The 23,673-nt window shown below is 38.6% G+C and overlaps 2 protein-coding genes across 3 annotated transcripts in view; both read right to left on the minus strand.

The window, feature by feature from the left end:
- Positions 1–127: 127 nt before the first annotated feature.
- On the minus strand, positions 128–5,652 carry LOC139953535 (transmembrane protein 179-like). The gene is made up of 5 exons (XM_071952980.1): positions 5,292–5,652; positions 4,626–4,804; positions 3,647–3,787; positions 3,068–3,146; positions 128–2,348 (listed from the first exon to the last, which is right to left on the minus strand). Exons 1-5 carry the CDS (start codon positions 5,391–5,393, stop codon positions 2,253–2,255), a joined length of 597 nt encoding a protein of 198 aa, XP_071809081.1. The 5' UTR covers positions 5,394–5,652; the 3' UTR covers positions 128–2,252.
- Positions 5,653–6,612: 960 nt separating this feature from the next.
- Positions 6,613–23,673, minus strand: part of LOC139953529 (tetraspanin-4-like) — a 41,472-nt gene continuing 24,411 nt past the window's right edge. For both annotated transcript variants that reach the window (XM_071952973.1, XM_071952972.1), the window contains 5 exons: positions 15,105–15,302; positions 13,080–13,268; positions 11,909–12,043; positions 10,440–10,523; positions 6,613–9,916 (listed from right to left, as the gene is read on the minus strand). In XM_071952973.1, coding sequence (XP_071809074.1) covers positions 9,818–9,916; positions 10,440–10,523; positions 11,909–12,043; positions 13,080–13,268; positions 15,105–15,302 — 705 coding nt within the window. In that variant the 3' untranslated portion in view covers positions 6,613–9,817. The remainder of the gene's footprint in view (positions 9,917–10,439; positions 10,524–11,908; positions 12,044–13,079; positions 13,269–15,104; positions 15,303–23,673) is intronic.

The following is a 23,673-nucleotide window of genomic DNA, read 5'->3' on the forward strand; positions in this document are numbered from 1 at the left end:
CAGCTAAGCACTATGTCATATTTACATATTGTGACTGGTATCCTGCTTGTTTTTGTTTAACAGACAAATGTTTAGCAATAATTGTTGCTTACATCTCTTTGAAGTCAAAGACAGTGCACACTATTGGTAATTACTCAAAATATTTATTAGCATAAAACCTTACTTTGTGACGAGTAATGGGGAGAGGTTGACAGTATAAAACATTGAGAAACGGCTTCCACTGAAGTAATGCAGTTTTCGAGAAAGCAGTAATTTTCAATGAATTTGATTTCGAGACCTCAGATGTAGAATTTGAGGTCTCGAAATCAACTTTGTGTGACAAGGGTGTTTTTTCTTTCACTATTATCTAGCAACTTCGACGACCGATTGAGCTCAAATTTTCACACGTTTGTTATTTTATGCATAATATGTTGAGATACAGCAAGTGAGAAGACTGGTCATTGACAAGTACCAATAATGTTCAGTGTTTTTAAGCCCCTGTAGTTAGTTAGAACTGACTCACGCAACAGAACTCTTTCTAATTAGTATAACCTTTCAGTATAGTTGGATTAATCAACCCTTAGGACGCATTTATATTTAAAATAAAAAAAGTTTACCCTTAAAATATTTAGATATTTTTCACATTCTATTCTACTTTAAAATAACTGTCTACAAATAAGTCAAGTAGGGGTGTCTTATATTATTTTATAAATGTATATTAGATCTATATTTATTAAGTATCACACAAGATTTGCCAGTAAAATGTACAGTAAGTTAAATTTTGATGTTGTGAAAAGGAACTATTTAAACTTGTACCACATTGTTTGACTTTATCTAAATAAAAGTACGCACAAGCAGCATGCAAGGTGGCATGGGGCCCGAATGTGACACAAGGTTGGAATAGTAAAGCCTGTCACAAGTACTCCAACATTCAAAGGTATGCCAAAACACGTCAGTGCATCAGGGACAACTTTCGTAATAAAATGTGACGCCACATGCCTAAACATCCCCCATTGAGGTATGAAGATCATTATCACAGGCTGAGATATGTGCGCAGCATGTACACGCGTGCATATTTTCGATATATCAAAGATGGCGGCCAATGTAGGGGGTTTATTGCTATAACCTTCGAAAATGAACTCTCAGGGACGAATTTTTTTGTTTTGTACCACACGCTGGCTGGCTACGGGGTCAACAATGAAGGGATCCGGGAAAGTGCCCATACATTATGCGTGTATGCGATAGCCAGCGTGTGGTGCGGAAAAAAAAATTGCCTCCAAGACAAACTCTAGTAGGTGCACCATATTCCCAATCGCCTATGATGCATTATACGTAACATCTATGGAAAGATGCTTGGCCACCTGCCAAAGCCTATACTAAGGCATCATTATGTGGCCACGCCTTCAGGCACCAAATCACTGCATCTACTACATTACCACAACATCCCACAGGCGTCTAATTCGGACACGGCCCATAATTCAAACCATGGCTCAAGTCGAAAATAAAGTGGTGCCTTACCCTTTCTAAGACGCAAAGCCGTTTGCCAGAGCCAAGGTACCATCCCTAAGAATGTACATACTTATTTCCTGAACTAGTTTTTCACTCTTCAACTCACATTTAATTAGTAATTGATGTATATTAGTGGACAGTTTTTCAGTTAAATAGTAACACTCAATTTGAATCTTTACATGTACAAAAAAACAAAATAAATATCTCACTTCTATGAATTGAAATAAAACTTTAGTTACTGGACTCAAACAATGTTTATCTGTAGTTTTCTCTCACCGTAAACCTCGCCCCCACTTTTGATCGATTCCACATTATTATGAGTACTGTAGAGGGAATGAGGACTACAAGCACTCTCAGTCTATATTTTAGACGTCAACTGTGCTATGACCTAAAAAAGAGACTTCGGAATGCTATGTGGCGGTAGACTTACCAGGTAAACTTCCTTTGTTTCAACTCTTACGCCCTTTTCGAAACCAAGGTTTCGGCTTTGGATTCGGCTTCAGGCTCTGTCCTCTCGTCTGAAACCCTGAGCGCGCACACAAAGTATACGCGCAAATTGTCAAAGCAATCGCGAGGCCAGCCAAGCTAGCCATAGCCGAATCTGGAGCCGAAGCCGTTGATTCAAAAGGGGCCTTACCAAGAGAACAATGGATTTTGTGACCTGGTATGTCTGCTGCCACCATGCGTCCAGAAAAGCCCCAAATTAAGACATGATTCCAGACGATCACGTGTATTGTTACATCATAGTCCTCTTAGGAACCAGACTAAGCCATGTTTTTGTCATCATCTCGGACGCAAATGCTTATCAGTGCCACTCCTGTAAGTACGAGCCACGTGCCCAGAGACACCCACGAAGCGACCTATGGATGAAGGAGATACCAAAATGTATTATGATCAGTGTACACTCTAATTTGACAAAAAAATAATGGCCTGACGTTTCTAGTCTGGTTCCCAGACCCCCAAATCTCCGACTAGGCTCTGTCGAATTTTTAACAAGAGACGTCAAGGAATATTTGGTCAGGGGACCAGACCATGACGTTTCCACCCTATAGCAGAGTCTTTCTCGAAGGCTAAATGACAAAGCAACAAAAATGAACTGTTATATTAACTATTAGTATCAATATAAACCACAAGGGAAACTGACTGGTTTATATTGATATTTGAAACAAAAAGTCGCATCCCCTTAAGGTGATCCCCTGGCTGCCGCTTCTCAGGTTGTATCGTAATTTGGGTGAACCCCACTCTAGTCAATTCTTTGTTCAACCCCAAAAATCATTAACTATAAGTGTAACAAAAGCAGTGATTGGGTATTGTTGAAATACACGATTAGAGAGGGGGAGAGAGAGAGTCAGTAAGCACACAGAAACAAAGCAAGGGGCACACAATGAATAGGTAGACAGAGGGGGGGGGGGTAGAGGGAAGGGGCCAGGTTTAACTAAAAGAGGGTAGAAGTTTAATTTGTTTTTTTCCCTTACACAATACACGCCAAACTATTTATGGCCGAAGTCGCACACTAACTCGACACGAAAGCAAAACATACTCGAACACGATCTCATTTTACGGTTGATTTCTAACTTACCGCAGAAATTCGAAGGTCGCCGTAAAAATTGGCTTCACTCCCCATCAATGTGTTGAACAGATCCTGATTGCTCTGGCAACTGAAATCGAAAGGAAATGCAACAAAAACATGTTATATTGACAAAATCACTCCGGTGTATAAGCTCCAGTGTCGATTAAAGGTACAAGACACGTTTGTCAAAGACAAGTTTTCTCACTTGGTGTATATGCATTATAAACAAAACTATGAACATTTTGTGAGAGACTAATACATGAAAAACACCCTTTTTGCAATTACTTTGTGTGTTTTAAGATGCATAAGATAAGGCTTCGCTGAAGTATTTTATGTTTATTTAGTGAGAAATTACCTCTTTCTAAAGAACTACGTATACTTCAGTAGACACAGCTCTCCATTGCTCGATATTAAGTAAAGTTGTTAGCTAACAATTATTTTGAGCAACATTGTCCGACAAGTGCTCTTAAAATAAGCCTACAGCCCCGTCCAAAATCTTAATGGTTTTTTTTTTCAGTTCAAAAGTTAGAAACTAATCAAATGAATGTTTGGTAATAAAATAACAATTACTGACAAAGTGATTCTTACGTTGAATTTGATAGAACAATCGGATTGTCAGTCATGGACTCGCAGAACTGCTCGACCCCGACGTGCACGATGACGCTTTCAATGAGCACAAAGGCTGCACTTAGACCGTAGATGATGACTGACAGAACACGAAAACACACCCTGGGAACGAGGAAACACACCAAGAAAAGTTATTTAACAACACTGGTTATTTGGCTGATTGGCTTTCAAAAATCATCGTGTACTTTTTTCCCCCCAAAACTTGTAAGTAGACCAATATTATCTTTACAATAATGGTCAATCTTTACATCGCATTGAGGGGTTTCGAACTGTAACACTGTCAATTCCTGGCTTGAGATGAGACTATTTTTCTAATAACCCCGTTATGCACATGTTCCCCTATTGCAGAATTGATTCAAAAAGCGCTGCACTGTAGTCTCCTACTCAAGCCAGAAATTGGCAATTTATAGTTCACAACCCCTCACTGCGGTGTAAAAAAAAAACCGGACGTGTCACACTAGCATTTTGTAACTGTGACGTCATTCCACTAGCCACGCCCAATTCATAACCATTTCACCTTTCAACATGTGAGTTTACTTTACAATGGGAAACGCTATCACAGTGTGGCTGGAAGAAACAGATTGTATCAGAGGACTATTATTTGAGTTGACCACAGCAAGGTCAAAGTTTAATTGATCGTGACCTTGTAATGAAAGACAATCTCCAGAGACACGCTTGGTGGCGCACTATATTCTAAACCCTCTGCGTCAATAAAACAATGTTGTAAACTGTTTATCCATAACTTGGGCCCAATTTCATAGAGCTGCTTAAGCGGACAAAATTGCTAGGAAGAAATGTACAGAATACCAGTTACATAATTAGTGCACACGTGGAGTGATAGTTTGGCTGGTAACCTTGTTCTGGTGAGCTTAATAAGCTTAGCTACTTTTTATGCTTCGGAAGCTTAATGTAACTGGGTCCTAATATGCATTCAACTTACAGGTCCAACTTTTCACATGGGATACTCAAACACCGATAGAGGGCGCTGACAAGAGCAACACCAGACACCACGATCTGGGCGAAGAGGCTGAAATCACACTTTGCTTTGTCGCCCACTACGGCAGCTCCGGTCCAGTTAAAATTTCCGTAGAGCAGGCAATCTGAGCCTTCAATCTCTTGCTGAAAGAAACCAGATAAATACAAAAAATTCTTTAAAAAAAAAAATAATAATGTGCTAGTCTCTCTGCATGCTCTATAAAAAAAATAAGTTCGGCTGGATTCAACATAATGCCGTCATTTTTGTCACGTCTCCTGTTTGCTTTCGGTGTTAATTCCCTTTTCGGTTAGGATATCTATAATATTAATGGCAATTGTGTCCATTTTGAACACACCCATTTTTTGCTTTGATAACTTTTCAAAGGACAAATCTGCGATGGCCTATATATAGCAAAAATTTGCTCATTAATAGAAAAGTATACAAAAAACAATACAACGTAAAGCACAAGAAATTTACAAAACAATCGTAATGTGATGGCCGAGATCAACAGAGGTAAAAATTAAACACTGTAGCTCGAAAGCTTGTTAATCCAGTCACAAAAGGGAGACAAAAACACTATAAAAATATTCTTAAGGTAGAGAAAATTATTTTGAAAATTTTGAAACTCACCCTGGATAGGAACAATGATGCGGTGGCCGCCAAACCCGCTCCCAAAGCTGTCAACAACAACAGCACCTCAAACCCTAGCAATGCACTTTTCAGTCCCGCCATTACTTATCAAAGACTCGCACACACAACAAAAATGTCCAAAAACAGTTCAACAAAAATGGTCCAACAAGCGAAAAATGAACTAGCGGGAAAAACTCCTGTTTTGGGTTCTGAATGCCGAGTGTGGAAAACAAGTAACAAAATCTTGTAGAGTTTGAAAATGACAGCGGTAGGTTTGAAGAAATTCCACAAAGTTATTGTTTTACGAGCAGCAAATTGTTTTATCCACGACACACAACTTATCAATAGTCACTTCTCCACTTCAATGGAAACCAATGTGGTCAAATTGATACATTTATACCAGCAAAACCAAGCCTGTTAATATTATGATTAATCCACAGAGAGTCAATATTTGCCCAAGTAACCTAATCGCAGACATGTTTTAGGGAAGTTAAGCCCTATGGCCAAGTAAAAATAACTACTAGTTGATCGTCTGTGTTTTTCCAAAAAGAGGAGGATGAGGGCCTTTTTATTTGTTATTTCTTTCAAAGGTGACCGGCAAGCATTTTTATCCAAACTGGCCACCAATACTTAAAGTCATTGTCATCACTTTATTTTATAGTTACAAGCTCTTATAAAGATTAGTAAGTTTAATGGTACTACACAGTAAACAACTGTCTTTTTTACAGAAAAAAAGGGAACAAAAATTGAAAGAAGGACGCGGCTCCAAAAGGGATGAGAGAGGGGACGATCAACTGGTATTATTTTTTATTTGGCCTAAAGATATTCGCCGCGGTAAATGACGTTATTTTAGCGACCATATTACGTAATAGGGCTAGCCCTGGGCAAAGTTCACTATTAATTAATGACGAATGTCGACAGCATGTGGTGGTTCAGTGAACGCCCTTTGAAGCAAGATATATGTTTTTAATAGTTTCACTTCCAACTCCTGGTTTAAAACGTTGGAAATGCTAAGTTGCGAGTCTTTCCTTTTGTCCTTTTACAAACATGACAGTTCTTTTCAGAACTGAGAAGTCTCCCGGAAAAAAAAACGAACAACCTTCTCCGCGGTATATAGAAAGACAGTTCTCTATAAAACAAACTCTACCTTGCAAGCAGATACACTCATGGTGTTACCGCAAACCAAATATTTATTGATACCTTAGCATGCAATGCCTCAAATCCCATATACAAATTAAAAAGTTGTAAATGGGTAATTATACATTTCAGATGAGGTGGAGATTTATAATTCACAAATAAAAAAAACCCCACACGATTTCAATTCTTTTAGTACAAAAGTAGTCTCTTTAATCAAACTAAAACCATAATTCCCACAATTAAACATTTAAACAACAGCGATATATACATGTACATAGAAAGTATAAGCAAAGTAAAGTTTCCCTAGTCTACTCACCACTAGAATTGTATACGGAGTGAATCTTAAAAATGGGCTTCGATGTATGAACGACTATGGTAAGTCTAAAACAAATCCTTAGGGTTAGTCTACCAAAAGGTGTGGGACCATATGTTTTGCTGATTTTTAAAAAACTTTATTTCGTTTTTAAAAATATTTGTAAACCTTGGCAATCACCATAGAGCAAGGACAAGACTTTCGCTCGTCCCCAGCGCCTTGCTTTAACCAAAGGCGCTGGGATGGGCAAACGTATCATGCACTGTCCTGTCATTGGTTTAATAATGCGCAGTCCCATCATGCATCGCACTCACACTGCACCATATTTCTATGCACTGTACGCATGACGTACTTCCTGAACAAGAATCTATGCAAGCGATTAGCCCATCCCAGCGGTCATGGATAGACTGGCCGCTGGGGCCGAGCAAAGGACAAGACTGTTCTTTATGATAGCTTTCTGGGAGACGTTTCACACAGAAACGTTATTCAGATTGCGATGTTTTTGAATCCTTCCCTCTCCCTAAAACTTCATTCCTTAGTAGGCAATTATTTCTGAAGAAGGTACACATTATCACCAAAAGCTGCAGTGCTTCTTACTATTTAAGTAAGTTGTTATGGTAATTAATTTTTGGAATTACGTTCGTGTTTGATGAACGCTGCTTGCAAGTTTGCAGATGTAAATTTTGTCTCAATGTTCAATTAGTATTTTCACCGCCTAGCCCAATTTATCAGTCAGGGCAAACATTATTACACAGATTACAAACGTTGGTCATAATGTACTAATCAATAAGCCAAAAGCCAAACACATTCTTGTGACTGCCCTTCCTCTATGTCTATACAGACCACACCCCCGTACATTACCCGCAACCATGGAGCCAACCACACGGGTGGTTTCGCTCGGGCCCACCGGTCTCATCCAAGACCGCTAGGATGGACAGGTGGCCGGCCTTGTATATCATTTTCAGAACTGAGATGTCTCCCGAATTCCGAATATCTACTATGGGTAGTAGAATATAGCAAGACAGTTCTCTAAAGAACCAAATCTACATGTAATGTCAAGTAGACCACTCTATGAGTAGACACACACACATGGTGTTACCGCAAACCAAATGCATTACATGTATAGTTTTTGTTCTGATCTTTGTTTACATCCCGCAACAGCGCCACCAACGCAAACACGAGGTACTTGCTTTTCAGAACCAGTGATTTCATCGGATACAATAATTTCATTGGACACGTGTTTGATTGGTCCGAGGTGGCGTTTGGCAGCGTGCACTTGCGGTCGTCTGCATTGAATGAAGGTGAAAGGTGAAAAGTGAAAGGTGAAAGGTGATTCTGGACGGGTATTGACCTAGGCTTGAGGCCCCTCTCTGGCGTAATTCACGAGCCTCAAATGGTGACGTCAGATGTTCAGGCTAACTGGTGCCCTGTCTTTATCCGCAATCATAAATACAGGCACTGGTATTACAGGCCCAACGATTTAACTGACTACAATGATTTCATTGGATAAACGCAGTGACGTAAAGCTTTCCATATCTGTGTTTTGATTGGTCAGAGGTGGTGCAGTTTGTCGGCTTGTGCTTTCGATCGTGTGCATGCAGAATGTATACATCATGTTTGCATCATGTTACCAAGTTGTTTTATTCACTGTGTAATATGTTTACATGTGATTCGACTGCGAATCTTCGCATGAAATGAATGTTCGTGTATTCAAGTTATGTTGTTTTATTCACTGGGTTTGTACGAATCTTGAGTACAACTTGAGAATTTTTAACAACTCTTGTCTGTTTCTTAAATGGTGGCATTAGGAGATAAAATATTAATTGTTTACTTTTTTGAAATCCATCAGGGGTGCTACTTTTTTGTTTTCTATCCTGATGCGTGTATGTATAATGTTTTCTTTATCGTGCTTTGTACCTTGCATTGTTACCTATGAAATGAAAAAATGAATGAATGAATTAATTAATAAATGAAAAAATTAATAAAGGAATAAATGAATGAATGAATGGGTCCACAACCTAAGAAATAGTCTATTTACATTGTAGAAATGCATTTTTACATGTTGTTAAATTATGACTGATGAATACAATTGCTCAACTCTATTTTCTTTTAGATTAAAGTTTTTAAAAATTGTTTAAAGGAATTAAGTACAAACATACAGTTAAAATAAATACTACGCAAAAGTTTAAGTATTATGCACAAAAAAACAAAAAAAACGCTGGCCCTAAAATATTTGCATAAAAATATTTCAGTGTAAAAAATACCTAAGAAAGTGCATGGTGAATCAGTTGAGTTAATACTAGTTACTGTTTTTCGGTGCTATAAGTTTTGCTCATTTTAGGCAGGCATATTTAGTCATTTGAATAAAAAAATTATAAAAAATAGTATAAGCTTTAGGCTTGCCTACCTATTCACAATGTCATGGTTTAGTATATGTTTTAGGTTACTAAATCACATTTTGTCTGATTCTTCAAGGGGAAAACAAATTTAGGAAAAAAAGTGAGACTACCTGGCCAGTTCAATGAATATTTAACATAATTTATGTCGCCCTTTACTTTTTTACATTTTCAGCAATGCAAGTAAAATATCCGGCCAGATGTTTAAAACAAATTGTTAGTCGTTGCTCAAATAACCTTTAAAATCCATTTCAAATTACATACAAAAATCATGATTCAAAATTTACATTTTTGATTATAAAAATCCCACATAAATACGACTTTGTCTTTAAGGAGGCAGATAAAACTTCGGAGACCACTCCAGATTGGTAATTTCACACATGCTGAGATTCCATTGCCCAGCTCAACTATCAATCACTAAATTGAAACACTTGGCTCCGCCTACTCTATTACTAGTTTTCATTTTCATTGGCAGCCTCAGCTGTCAATCAGTTAAACTCCGCCCACATGTCTCCATAATGCTGTCTGATCAGTGTAGTAATCATTTAAAGGCATGATCAATTGAAAGTAATTATAAAAACAAAATTGTTGAATTTATTTCAATCACTGTAAGCCCCTCCCACAAATCAATCTACCTGATGCCATTGGCTGCTTAGGCTGTCAATCACTGATGTCATAGTCTAGTCCATGTCATAGTAGCTAGTCCCACAGCATCGGTTCTTTCCGTGTCCAAACTTAAGAATGTAGTACATGGCCAGGATGAAAATGATGAGAAGTAACTGAGAAATTGGGAGAAAGAATTGTTTTAAATTTGTTAAGAATTATCAATAACAGGGCTCAAATTTTGAGGGAAAATTCACTAGACCGCAAGACTTAGCTCAGAATCTTTACGCGGCATATCACCCAAGTGAGATTCGAACCCACGACCTTTGCAATTCTAGAGCAGTGTCATACCAACTAGACCACCCAGATTGCCCGGTGGCTAGTACAAACCAAAATGAATATTCTTTATCCCGATGCAAATTTAACGTCTACTAAATTATATATAAGTAACATCTCGGTAAACTTGGATTTGTAAAAACGAATCTTTTAATTCATGATATACACCAATCCAGATGAATTTTTTCAATGAATTGAAGATTTGTATCTTCTGTTTTCGGACTTGTCTAGTTCTGAATTTACTGGCCCAGAGGTAAAATCACTGGCCTCGAACCTGTGAGCCAGCGAGGGTGGAAAGATTTGGGAAGTATATATTTTAATGTCACCCATTTTGTGGTCAATGATTTGAGTCATTAAACCTACCTGCAGTAGAATACATGCTATACAGATGACACCAATCAGGTAAAGGCCGCTGTTAACTGTTTCCACCATAGCATCTCCACAACTCTGCAACAAAATATAATATATAAAAAATGTTCACTTCCTCTGGCGACAAAAGCACAATACATAGTTGGTAAAAAATCTATAAGAGCAATTAAAGACATTCTGTGACTGTACAGGGCACTTCTTGTTAAAACTCATAACTACGTTTATTTATTTCCTCATTAAAGCGCTCACAAAAACAACCTTATTAAGGTATAATGACTGGAAAGCACAATTCATGACTGGTCATGATAAAAAAATCTATAAGAACAATTAAAGACATTCTGTGGCTGACCAAGGCACTTCCTGCTAAAACTAGGTTTATTTATTTACTCATTAAAACAGAAGAGCTAACAAATACAAACATAATTTAGGCCTGTTGTCCCAAATTTACTGATGTAAACGCCCTATGAATCTTAGTGCACTGTTAACATCAATACTTACTTGTATTTCCTTAAAACTAAAACCACATAGTTTAATAATAATATTAATAATAATTTATAAAGGCATTTGGCGCACTACAAAGAACACAGCGAAATGATGTTCACTTTGTGAAGTATTTTCAATCTCACTGGAGGGGGGGGGGGGGGGGCTAGAGGGGATGGAACAAGAGTTCGGTGTTAGGGAGGCTCCCCCACCCCCTAGATATGTCACTGAAAAGAATTTACAAGAAAATGTAACAGAGAGGACGAGAAGTCGTCAAAACATGATAAATGAACTGAAGCTGAGGGATGGTGGGCTTCAAAAACACAGCTGTCTGTAGAATTTTTTTTAAGAAACTTGTTCAACACAATGTCTACCTCCATGGAATACTTTCCTTATGAGAAAGGAACAATGTAACACAATGTCAATATTTATATCTGTCAAGAAGGTGGTTTTCAGTGCAAACAATTCTGGGCCTGAAAAAATACTTTGTGAGAATGGCTGTCAATCAATCGGGACAGAGAAAAAAAAAATATACAAAGACAAATTGAACAATAAGAAGTGCCCTTATTCTCAAAAGATCAGAAGACCTTTTATTTAATAAATTTTCATTGTGGATAGAAATAAAGGAAGAGACAAAAAGGGCTTCCTTCCTATAAAACAAGAAACTGTTTTAATTTTTGACTTGGCCTTTATATTGAGACCAATAAAAAGAAGAGTAATTTCTATTGTTTGTATAGCTTCAAACCAAAACAATTCATGTCAGCAAGTAGGCAGAAAAGGAGAGGGTATGAGGAGTTTCTACACAAGAAACTGACAAGAAACTGTTTTTATTTTTGACTTGGCCTTAAGGAGTTAATAGTGAGAAAAGTGATCGCCTAATTTTGTACAGTTTGTAAAGCTTCAAACCAAAACACTTCAAGAAGGACTTGGAGTTGGGAGGAGAGGGGGTTGGGAGGAGGGGTTGCTATGCCGAGCCTACGTACCTCCTTCCAGACTTCATCAAGAGCCATTCCACATCCCTTTGAGACCACTCTGCAGCAGCTGTCTGGCGTGTCTGCCGAGTCAAACCGGCCGTACTCATACCAATCGGATGGCGCCTCGACACCACAGCATTGCTCCTGTGGATAATAAAAAACAATAGTATTGAACATTTCTTGTCCGCCATGTCTGTCAATGATGACACTCCTGGCGCCAAAAAACAAGAACTCTGCAAGATAACCAATCGAACAAAATAGAAGAAAAACAAAAAATTAAAAAAATAACATTTTTAGCTGGATCTGAAAGCTTATTGATCAAAAGGTAAAAAAAAAATAGCTTATGGCCAAACATTTCGAGCCTACATTTACATGTAGGAACAGAGTTTTTCTCAAAGTCTAATTGAGGGCTGCAAAATAAATCTCTTCTTCAGTTCTTGAAAGTGCCAAGGTTTTAAGACTTTGATCACAGTCACCTTGACAACAAATAAGTCCATCTGATCGCAGATGGAATGTGGGCACATTTGTTTTTTTACTTTTCCGTTACCATGGTAACCGATAATATCCGCTAATGGATGTGGCCTTTACAGTTTGAGTGACCTTAAACCTCCATTGTCGAGAACACTTTACTAGAGTACAGTTGAGAACTGTCACAAAGAAGTTCAGATAACTGTTCTGGAAATGCCCTTTTTACGAGGCAATCCATCGACTCACAGCGCTACAATGGCCCCAATTTCATATCCAGATTGATCAATATGTAGCTAAAAATAAAATAAAAATGGAATTTTGGAAGTTTGACCAAGAACGCTGAATTGCCATGTGGGTCTTTTTAGTGTTTTCCTGCTTTATCATGGTTTTAAATGCTCTACATGTAATGTGTATTCTGGAGCATTATAAGTGGTGTTATCTTGAAGCCTATTACGAAATTGATAATTAAAAAAAAACAGCAATATTTTTGCCGTATTTTGCAAATATTTGTGTGAATTGTCTAAATGCTAGCAGGGTATAATAAATGTGTTTATCAAGAAATTATTTTCATACAAACTAATGTTTATTTTAATCTTAAACAGTTAAAAGAAAAAGTTTCCAAAATGAATTTTTTTGGTGTGCTTTGAATGAAACTTGCGCAAACTGCGCATAAATTAGCTCGTTAAGTCTCGATATGCATGACACGACTTACATCAATCTGGATTCTGTCCCACGCCGCGGTGAACCCCTCTCGCTCCGGATGACCGTAGTTGGCCATTTCTTTCTTTGACCCCTGCAAGATGTACGCCTTCACATAATCATTTTCGTACCATAGACCAACGAAGGCAATTATGACGATGGACACCTCTAGGCAGATGCAGAACACCACTAGGAAATAGAACTGTGGATGATGAAGAAAAAAACAAATTGATTATAAAGAGGTTTGGCAGGTCTATGGACAATAATAAAAATACAGCATTTGTAGGGTGTATTTCATCTGTTAAAGGCAGTGGACACTATCAAATCAAATAATTATGTACAAAAGTTACTTGTCAAGGAGCAATGGAGAGCTGTTGATAGTATAAAACATTGTGAGAAAAGGCTCCCTCTAAAGTAAGGTAGTTTTTGAGAAAGAGGTAATTTCTCACTCAAATAATAAACAACTTCAGGCCTGAAGCCATTTTTAAGGCATCTGAAAGCACAAAACTTGTGCAACAATGTTTTTTTTTCCTTGCATTATTCTCTTGCAACGTTGATGACCAATTGAGTTCAATTTTTCATGGATTTGTTAACACTCCATTTCTGACATGTTTTTACCAGGGCATTGAGGCACTACATGTAGGTAACCACCGAGACTGTTCGTTCAAGTAGGGAAAAACTGTGGATAAGGCGCCTTCAGACCATTAAACCCCAAGGTCTGACATGTCTGATCTAAGGAAATGAGTAATTGCTTCCTTTTCCTCACAAATATCCCTCTTTTTAGCCTGCCTCATTCATCATTTAATTAATTATTTCTTCTGCCTCTTCCAACCCTTGATATTGTCCATTGTGTTTCCGTCTTTCTTGCGGTCAAACCAGCCCCTTCCCTCCAACCACCCCCCCTCCTCCGTCCTCATATTAATTGTTCACCCCTTGCTTCTTTCTGTGTGCTTTCTGACTTCCTCTATTCATGTATTTCCACTTCACTGCTTTTGTATGTTATATAAAAAAATTATGTCATTTAGCCTTGGAGAAAAACTCCTAAAATCGAAATGTCAAGCAATTAACCACTTTTTGTAATTATCTTTATAATATTCATATACTCATTCTGTGTGGTTGTTGCTTAGTCATTGTGTTATAACCTTCAACCAACAATGCACTATGCATGATGCATCAACGCTGTAATTACAGCCAAGCCTAATCAACAACCCCCCCCCCTCCCACACAATCTAATAAATGTTTCAGTGTTGCCTCGTTAGTGGCATCCACTAATTAATCATTCAAACTAATGACTAAGCCATTGAGACTTCTTCTCTTAACCGTGACTCAAGAGACATTTGTTTTCCGAGACAATAAAAGTCCATGCATCTCATGATGCTCATTTTATACTCCACAGTCCCACAATAAATCTCTTACAAAACATCAGAACTGACAACATCGGCTCTTTTCAGAGCCAACACTCCCTCAAAAAAGAGATTTCTCCTGAAGACGAGCAGAGTAAATTGTTTTGAAACGTCGAGACCACACTGGCTCTTTTCAGAGCCAAAACTCCCAGAAAAGAGATTTACAGATACACGCAAAAAATAGATTTACACATACATGTACATGTACCCGCAAGTTTACTAGTTATTAGAGCTGCATTCTCCTGAAGACGAGCAGATCGAGTATACTGTTCGAAACGTTGAGACCACATCTTTTCAGAGCCAACACTCCCTTAAAAAAAAGCTGCATTCTCCTGAAGATGACCAGAGTATACTGTATACTGTTGGAAACATCGAGATCGCACAAACTCTTTTCAGAGCCAACACTCCCTCAAAAGAGCTGCATTCTCCTGACGACGAGCAGAGTGTACTGTTTGAAACGTCAAGACCACAACGGCTTTTTTTCAGAACCAACACTCACACAAAAAAAATTCAAACATACATCGCAAGAAAGAGATTTACACATACCCACAAGTTAACCATTTATTAATTTGTATAGTTTCTTCCGACTCTAAACATATATTTTTTGTGGGGCCTAGGCAATTAAGACTTCTTACCGTGACTAAAAGACATTTGTTTTCCGAGACACCAGCGCAGCATCCAACCAGAGCGACCAGGATGATAATGAAGGCAATGATGAGGAGTGCATAGGCGATGTAGATGTAGGAGACACCACCGATCAGCGAGGCGTAGGTTCCGTTGACCACGCCCACTAGGACGTGGATGCCGACGCCCAAAAGGAGCACCCCTGTACACTGATATGAAAAATGAAAAGAAATAACAACAGTAATTACATGTAGACATCTGTTACATATTTTCTTTTTAAATAGGAACACTTTTATAATTAGAAGACGGCTTATACTTCTCGCACGGAGGCAACAAAGGAGATTGCCTCCATGCCCCCTGGTCATTGCCTTGGTGCCCTTGAAATGCTCCAGTAGAAAATTACAATTTCCTCATATATTAGGGTGCTCTTTCAAAGAGAAAACACTTCAGTGCCTGGGGTCGATTTCACAAAGAGTTTAGACTAGTCCTAACTAAGGACTAGTCCTAGGAGATATTAAAAACATATGGCTAGTCCTAAGTTAGGACAAGTAACTCGTCCTAACTCGAGATAGGACTAGTCCTAACTCTTCGTGAAATCCACCCCAGGTACAACATACATGTACTGTAAACAAATTTTGAAAAAAACAAGAAAGAAAAAATTCCCCTTATATTTAGGTGGAGACGTACATGTAGCACCATGGTAAATCTCTTTATATTTCAAAGGTACTCCTGAGGTCCCAGGTTCAAATCCTGCTCTAGTAATTTTTGTTTTCTTTGTTTAAGCCAAAATATTGATTCATTTCGATTCCATAGCCAAGCAATAGTCATCTCATACGCTTGGGAAAACACAAAGCATTTCTGAAGATTTCCTGCGACACAATAGCAATCCCTGACAATACCATCTCCAATACTGCAGTGTTGATTTCAGTTCATGGACTTAAATAGTGCAATCCTCTATTTGATTACCTCTGGATACAATGGGCCACATGGAAACAAAAACTTGTTTGTAGTTCTTCACTTCATGTAAATCACAGCATTTTTTGTGGAGGTGGAGGGTTGAGGTCAAACTAGGGTGATGCATTGTCGAAAACAAAATAACAATAAAAATTAGATATCGGTATTAAACATACTGTAGTTTTTGAAAGGGCAAGGGCACCAAGGCATTTTCACCAAGTGGTAAAGAGTACTCTATGAGGAAATTTCTGGGCACCAAGGCAATGACCAGGGGGCATGGAAGCAATCTCCTTTGTTGTCTCCATGAAGTATTAGGCCTGAGGGAGTGGGGGGGGGGGGGGGGGGTGGGGAGGGAGGTCAAACTACGATGACGCATTTTCAAACCGAGACATTCCAAAATGTCTTGAAAAGGATAAGGCCAAGAAACTAAATAGAACATTCTGTAAATTAATCCCTTGCTTTTATCTACATTTACAATATAGAATAATTTAAAACTAAATTATTCTATATTGTAAATGTAGATAAAAACAAAAAAAAACTAAACCTTTGAAAAATTGGTATGACACTGCTCTAGATTTGCAAAGGTGGTGGGTTCGAATCCAACCAGAGCAATATGCCTGTGATTTGTTCACAGAACTCAATGAAAGTACTGAGTACACAGTTCTTGGTCATCGAAGTTGCAAGAAAATGATGAGAAAAAAAAAACACCCTTGTTGGACGAATTTGTGTTCTTTCAGACAGGAATAAAAACTTCTGGCCAGAAGTCTTTTATTATTTTAATGAGAAATTACATCTTTCTCAAAATCTATGCTAGATCAGAGGGAGCCGTTTCTCATAATGTTTTATACAATCAACAGCTCTCCAATGCTCACTACCAAGTCAGTTCTTAAGTTAATATTTGTTTTGAGTAATTACCAAACGTGTACCTTCCCTTTAAACATCAATGCATTCGTTGTCGCTGCAAGTTTATATATAATTTGCCAATCAGAATGAGGCAATACGGGGGAAATCTCATGCATTCTGACGACTTCTTTGTATTACGATCTTCTTCGTTTCTCTCTCTCGGAGAAAAACCTATCCTCCTCCAAGTGAACTTCCCTCTTCCATAGAAATCCTTTTGCAGGAGATACATCTCATGCATTCTGACAAATTCTTTGCATCACGATCTTCTTCGTCCCTCTCGACAAAAAAAACCTCTCCTCGCTTAAACTTCCCTCTTCCACAGGAATCCCTTTTGCAGGAGAGATCTCACAAGATGCATTCTGACAAATTCTTTGTATCAAAACCTTCATCTCTCTCTCTCTGAGAAAAAAAACCCATATCCCCTTCCAGTTGAACTTCCCTCTTCCACAGGAATCCCTTTTACATTTCATTGGAACAAGAGCGTATCCTCCTGCAATCTGATCGACCACTCTTCTCTAAGTCAATAGTCTGGAGAGAATGTGATCCAAACAAAGGACCTTCCTTCCTCTCTTTTCTCTTCCCCCTTACACCCCCCCCCCCCACTGCCTCTCCATCAGATGTATCCTTTGTCCCACCATTATTAGCCGAATGGAATCAAATTTAATTATGGGGGGGGCTGAGCGATGACAAAGCTCCCAGCATGCCTGGGCCATCAGAGGTTAGATTCCTGTATATGAATCCGCTATATGTGACCATATTGAAATAATTAATAGTGTCTTGGAACATTCAAGTTTGAAATATCCAAGTCCTTCTTTTTTTCCTTTATAGGGAAGGATACGATTTGTAAACATTCTTACAAATTATAAGATGGAAATTTGCTTCGTGATTAATAATATTTAATTTTAGTTTACCAATATACACTGATGTGTGTTGCATGACATTCGGGCCCGTACATGTACAGGTACACAGAATACTTCATTTTTGAAGGGGCAGGGGCACCAAGGCATGTTCTCCTTGGTCTTGGTAAAGGGCACCTTACAAGGAAATTCTAAAATTCTACAAGAGCGTTTCAAGGGCACCAAGGCAATTACCAGAGGCATGGAGGCAAATGCCCACTGCCTGCTTCGCCTAACTAGCACAACTGCGATATTATAGTGGGAAATTCTAAAATTCTACTAGAGCATTTCAAGGGCACCAAGGCAATTACCAGAGGCATGGAGGCGATTGCCCACTGCCTGCTTCGCCTAACTAGCACAACTGCGATATTATAGAGGGAAATTCTAAAATTCTACTGGAGCATTTCAAGGGCACCAATGCAATTACCAGAGGCATGGAGGCGATTGCCCACTGCCTGCTTCGCCTAACTAGCACAACTGCGATATTATAGAGGGAAATTCTAAAATTCTACTAGAGCATTTCAAGGGCACCAATGCAATTACCAGAGGCATGGAGGCGATTGCCCACTGCCTGCTTCGCCTAACTAGCACAACTGCGATATTATAGAGGGAAATTCTAAAATTCTACTAGAGCATTTCAAGGGCACCAATGCAATTACCAGAGGCATGGAGGCGATTGCCCACTGCCTGCTTCGCCTAACTACATGTAGCACAACTGTGATATTATAGTGGGAAAGTCTAAAATTCTACTAGAGCATTTCAAGGGCACCAAGGCAATTACCTGAGGCATGGAGGCGATTGCCCACTGCCTGGTTCGCCTAACTACATGTAGCACAACTGTGATATTAGTGGGAAATTCTAAAATTCTACTAGAGCGTTTCAAGGGCACCAAGGCAATTACCAGAGGCATGGAGGCGATTGCCCACTGCCTGCTTCGCCTAACTACATGTAGCACAACTGTGATATTATAGTGGGAAAGTCTAAAATTCTACTAGAGCATTTCAAGGGCACCAAGGCAATTACCAGAGGCATGGAGGCGATTGCCCACTGCCTGGTTCGCCTAACTACATGTAGCACAACTGTGATATTATAGTGGGAAAGTCTAAAATTCTACTAGAGCATTTCAAGGGCACCAAGGCAATTACCAGAGGCATGGAGGCGATTGCCCACTGCCTGCTTCGCCTAACTAGCACAACTGCGATATTATAGAGGGAAATTCTAAAATTCTACTAGAGCATTTCAAGGGCACCAAGGCAATTACCAGAGGCATGGAGGCAAATGCCCACTGCCTGCTTCGCCGAACTAGGACAACTGCGATATTATAGAGGGAAATTCTAAAATTCTACTAGAGCATTTCAAGGGCACCAATGCAATTACCAGGAGGCATGGAGGCGATTGCCCACTGCCTGCTTCGCCTAACTAGCACAACTGCGCTATTATAGTAGCATCTGGTAGCTCACACTTCTGTATGTATTACATGTAAGCCTAGCCTCAAGGAATGTTTTCATTTCTGATTCATGTTTTGACAAGAGTTATCATCAGTGTCAACATCTGCATACCGAGACCATTATGTACATGTATACATATATGTGGGAAATATGTATCCACAGTATGAACAGGATTCCCCCCATGCACGAGCTTTGACAGATGTGCAATTTGCATGCCAATTCTAAACAGAATAATCACGATAATTTAAAAAAAATCCATACAGAATGCTCCAGGGGCCAATTTCATAGAGCTGCTTAAGCAAAAAGTTTGCTTAAGCACGAAAAATAGCTTGCTTTTACTACATAATGTTACTGGCCAATAATGTCATGCCATATATATTGCGTGTGACTGGTATTAGCTGTTGTTTACTTAGCATAACAATTGAGCTGAGTCTTGGCCGGTACTCTGATTTTACTAAGCAAGGATGTTTCTGCTTCAAAAGCATTTTTTTTTGCTTAAGCAGCTCTATGAAATTGGGCCCAGGTTGCACAGTTAGGACTGGGGACCTATTTTAAATTTAAGCGTTGGGAGAACCAAGGTCCTATTGTAGGTATGTAAAGAGCTCTCTATTTTAATTAAATATATTTTTCTAATTTTGAATTCCACACGTGGCAACTCCACTAAATAGTCTTATATTTTTGCACTCTATTTTTGCACACAATAATAATTGTGTTGTTTGTTCTAGTAGATCTTTTGACTGCGGAAAATTTGTTAATGTTTGCTGGTGACAAAAAAATAAATGAAACACAACACAAAACAACCTCAGATTAGAAATAGAACAAAGTTATTTTTGGCAGCTTCTTTTTAAAATAAAAACCTTAAAACAACAAACCAACCTCAGACGAGAAATAGAACGCTGTTGTTTTTGGCAGAAAGTCAGAATTTAAAATAAAAACCTTAAAACAACAAAACAACCTCAGGTCAGAAATAGAACGCTGTTATTTTGAGAGCTTCAGAAAGTCAGTGTTTAAAATAAAAACCTTAAAGACGATACGAGCCCCCTGGCATTTCCTTTGTAAAGACGGTACAACGGAGTGGAATTACAGATATAAAGCATTCAACTACAACACCGTCGGTTAAAGGCTCTGTACACCTTTGGTAATTGTCAAAAACCACCTTTCTCACTTTGTGTATCCCAACATTCTATGCATAAAATAACAAACCTGTGAAAAGTTGGACTCATTTGGTCATCAAAGTTGCAAGAGAATAATGACAGAAAAAACACCCTTGTTGCACAAATTTGTATGCTTCCAGATGCATAAAAAAGGCTTCTTTTAATATTTTAGTGAGAAATTACCTCTTTCGCAAAAACTTTGTAACTTCAACGGGAGCCATCTCTCAAAATGTTAAAACTTTTAACAGCTCTCCATCGCTCATTACCTAGTTTTCAGTGCTTACAATTATTTTGAGTAATTACCCAAAGTGTCCAGTGCCTTTAAACTCACAACCACTTCGGTTAAAAGTCACGCCTCCGGGCACTTTAGCGTATGGGTACACAGAAAAGGATTTCTAGAAACGAAACGCACCCATGCATTAGGTTGTTTTTTATCAGCTAGCTACATTTCGGTTGTAGGAAAGGGAAGAAAGCTGGAGCAATATTTGATTTACAAACAATCTCAGAGAATCAACGTAACACGAGACTGGACTCATATAATCTGGGAAATCGAAGACGAATGCTTCAGAAATGCACAGAAACAGCTTTTTTGTTTGATTGTTTTGGTTAAAACTTGAACTACCCGCTTTTGATTTTGTGACCTACATTGAACAAGTAGGAGTTGAAACTTTGCATGGTTGAGATACGATATGGAAAGGTTTGCGGTAATGTTACACCATGAACCGACTCTCTCTAAATGAGTTGGGGTGGTTCTAAAAAGGACCTTTGGTTTAACTCGACGTTTCGATCAATATGCTCTTGATCGACTTCTGGAAAAAAAAGGTACTTTGTTTTTATAATTCAGTAAGGCAGTTTGTCATCGTTACTTTGGAAATCGCCTTTGGATTCGGTGCTTTGTGCTATATAAAGCATTTGTTATGAACTGAAAGTAGAATGCGATGATTCAGACAAATATCTGTTGTGAAGTTTTCCTTTGAACTAAATCGGTCTGAACTTTTGTGAGAAAAAAATTGGTTCTGCAAAATCATTTTATTCTACTATTTCAGAAACGTTCAAAATTCGCCTTCTTTGACTCCGTGAAGTACTGAGGACTGGCTCTTCTACAAGGAAGGAGTAGGGTGGATTGGAACTTTGCAGAGGGCACCACGTCAAAAGTGCAGGGCAAAGCAAATTACTGTGAGTGCCCTAGGTTAATTCAGGCCTGGACGTGTGTATGAACATGTACCACAAGGACTGCAAAAAAACCCCAACTTATCACTTCAACTCAATTCAATCTGACGTAAACCCCTGTCAGTTATTTGTGGTCTGGGCACCGTGTTGGAATGAAGCAAAAAATGTGTACCGCCCAGGGCGATTTAATATCACTGATGGTGATTGATAGCATTGGGATGTCAAGCTTTGTTCATGCATCAAGTTCATCATTATTGCACTGTAACTACATGTATTGCTCAAGTTACAAACTAGTGCGATAAACTGATATTGTATTTTAGATTGGAAAAAAAGGGAGCGGACTTTAAAGACACTGGACACATTTGGTAATTGTCAAAGACCAGTAATTATTACTTGGTGTTTCCCATCAACTATATATAATACTAAAAACAAACATTTGAAGATTTGGACTGAATTGGTCATTGAAGTTGCAAGAGAATACTTGAAGAAAAAGCACCCTTGTTGCACAATAATGTGTGTGCTTTCAGATGCCTTAAAAAATCTTCAAGCCTGAACTTTGTATTTTAATATTTGAGTGAGAAATTACTTTGTCAAAAACTACATTACTTTAGAGGTAGCTGTTACTCACAATGTTTTATACTATCAACAGCATTATTCATTACAAGTAAGTTGATGTGCTAATAATTATTTTGAGTAATTACCAACAGTGTCTTGTGCCTTTAAGCACAGTGGATAAAGGGTGTGCCATGGTCTAGTATGAGAAGTGTATTAGGGGCACACTAATTGCAGTGTTGGAATGCTTGAGAAAGTTTAAAGAGCATTATTGAAGGGAAGGCCATACATTTTGTCCTCTCCATTACTCATTACAAGTAAGTTGTTGTGCGTATAATTATTTTGAGTAATTACCAACAGTGTCCAGTGCCTTTAAGCACAGTGGATAAAGGGTGTGCCATGGTCTAGTATGAGAAGTGTATTAGGGGCACACTGATTGCAGTGTTGGAATGCTTGAGAAAGTTTAAAGAGCAACATTGAAGGGAGGGCCATACATTTTTTCCTCTCCATTACTCATTACAAGTAAGTTGTTGTGCGTATAATTATTTTGAGTAATTACCAACAGTGTCCAGTGCCTTTAAGCACAGTGGATAAAGGGTGTGCCATGGTCTAGTATGAGAAGTGTATTAGGGGCACACTGATTGCAGTGTTGGAATGCTTGAGAAAGTTTAAAGAGCAACATTGAAGGGAGGGCCATACATTTTTTCCTCTCAGTTACTCATTACAAGTAAGTTGTGCGTATAATTAATTTGAGTAATTACCAACAGTGTCCAGTGTCTTTAAGCACAGTGGATAAAGGGTGTGCCATGGTCAAGTATGAGAATTGTATTAGGGGCACACTAATTGCAGTGTTGGAATGCTTGAGAAAGTTTAAAGAGCAACATTGAAGGGAAGGCCATACATTTTTTCTTAAAATGTATGGCCTTCCCTTCACTGCCTTCACTGCCTAATCAAACAAGTACATTGGATCCCAGCTATATGTAGTTGGGTAATATTCCAACCCAACTGTCCACCCAAGTTGGGATCTGCCCCAGTTATAGTTTGGACGATTGTCAAGCTGCGGCAAAACATTATCAAGTCAGTAACCATGTGTGATGGGTCATCCCAACTGTAACACTCAGCTATAGTTGGGATGCTTCTATAGTTGGGACAGAGCGTCAACATTATAAGGAAAAGGTCTGGATGTGTGAGAAACGTCACTTCTTGTCCGTTAACATAATTACACGGCCAGGTATCACAGGCTCTCCAGGGAGTTATTTACCAGCTCTGTTCAACTTAAATTTCACACTTGCCTTGATGTGTGTACAGCTAGGCTACATGTAGCAGTGTGTCAATTTATTCTATGTACTATACATGTAGAGCAGGCCTTGAATTTTATTTTTGAAAGGGCAGCGCAATTTTCCTCTGCTAAGGGGCATGCACTTCTATGAGGAAGACTTTGCAAGGGGGCACCACAGCAACGGGACAAGATTTACTTTTGCTGTACATGTACGAAGACAAGAA

The sequence above is a fragment of the Asterias amurensis genome, chromosome 22 (assembly GCF_032118995.1).
Source record: "Asterias amurensis chromosome 22, ASM3211899v1".
Classification (NCBI taxonomy): domain Eukaryota; kingdom Metazoa; phylum Echinodermata; class Asteroidea; order Forcipulatida; family Asteriidae; genus Asterias; species Asterias amurensis.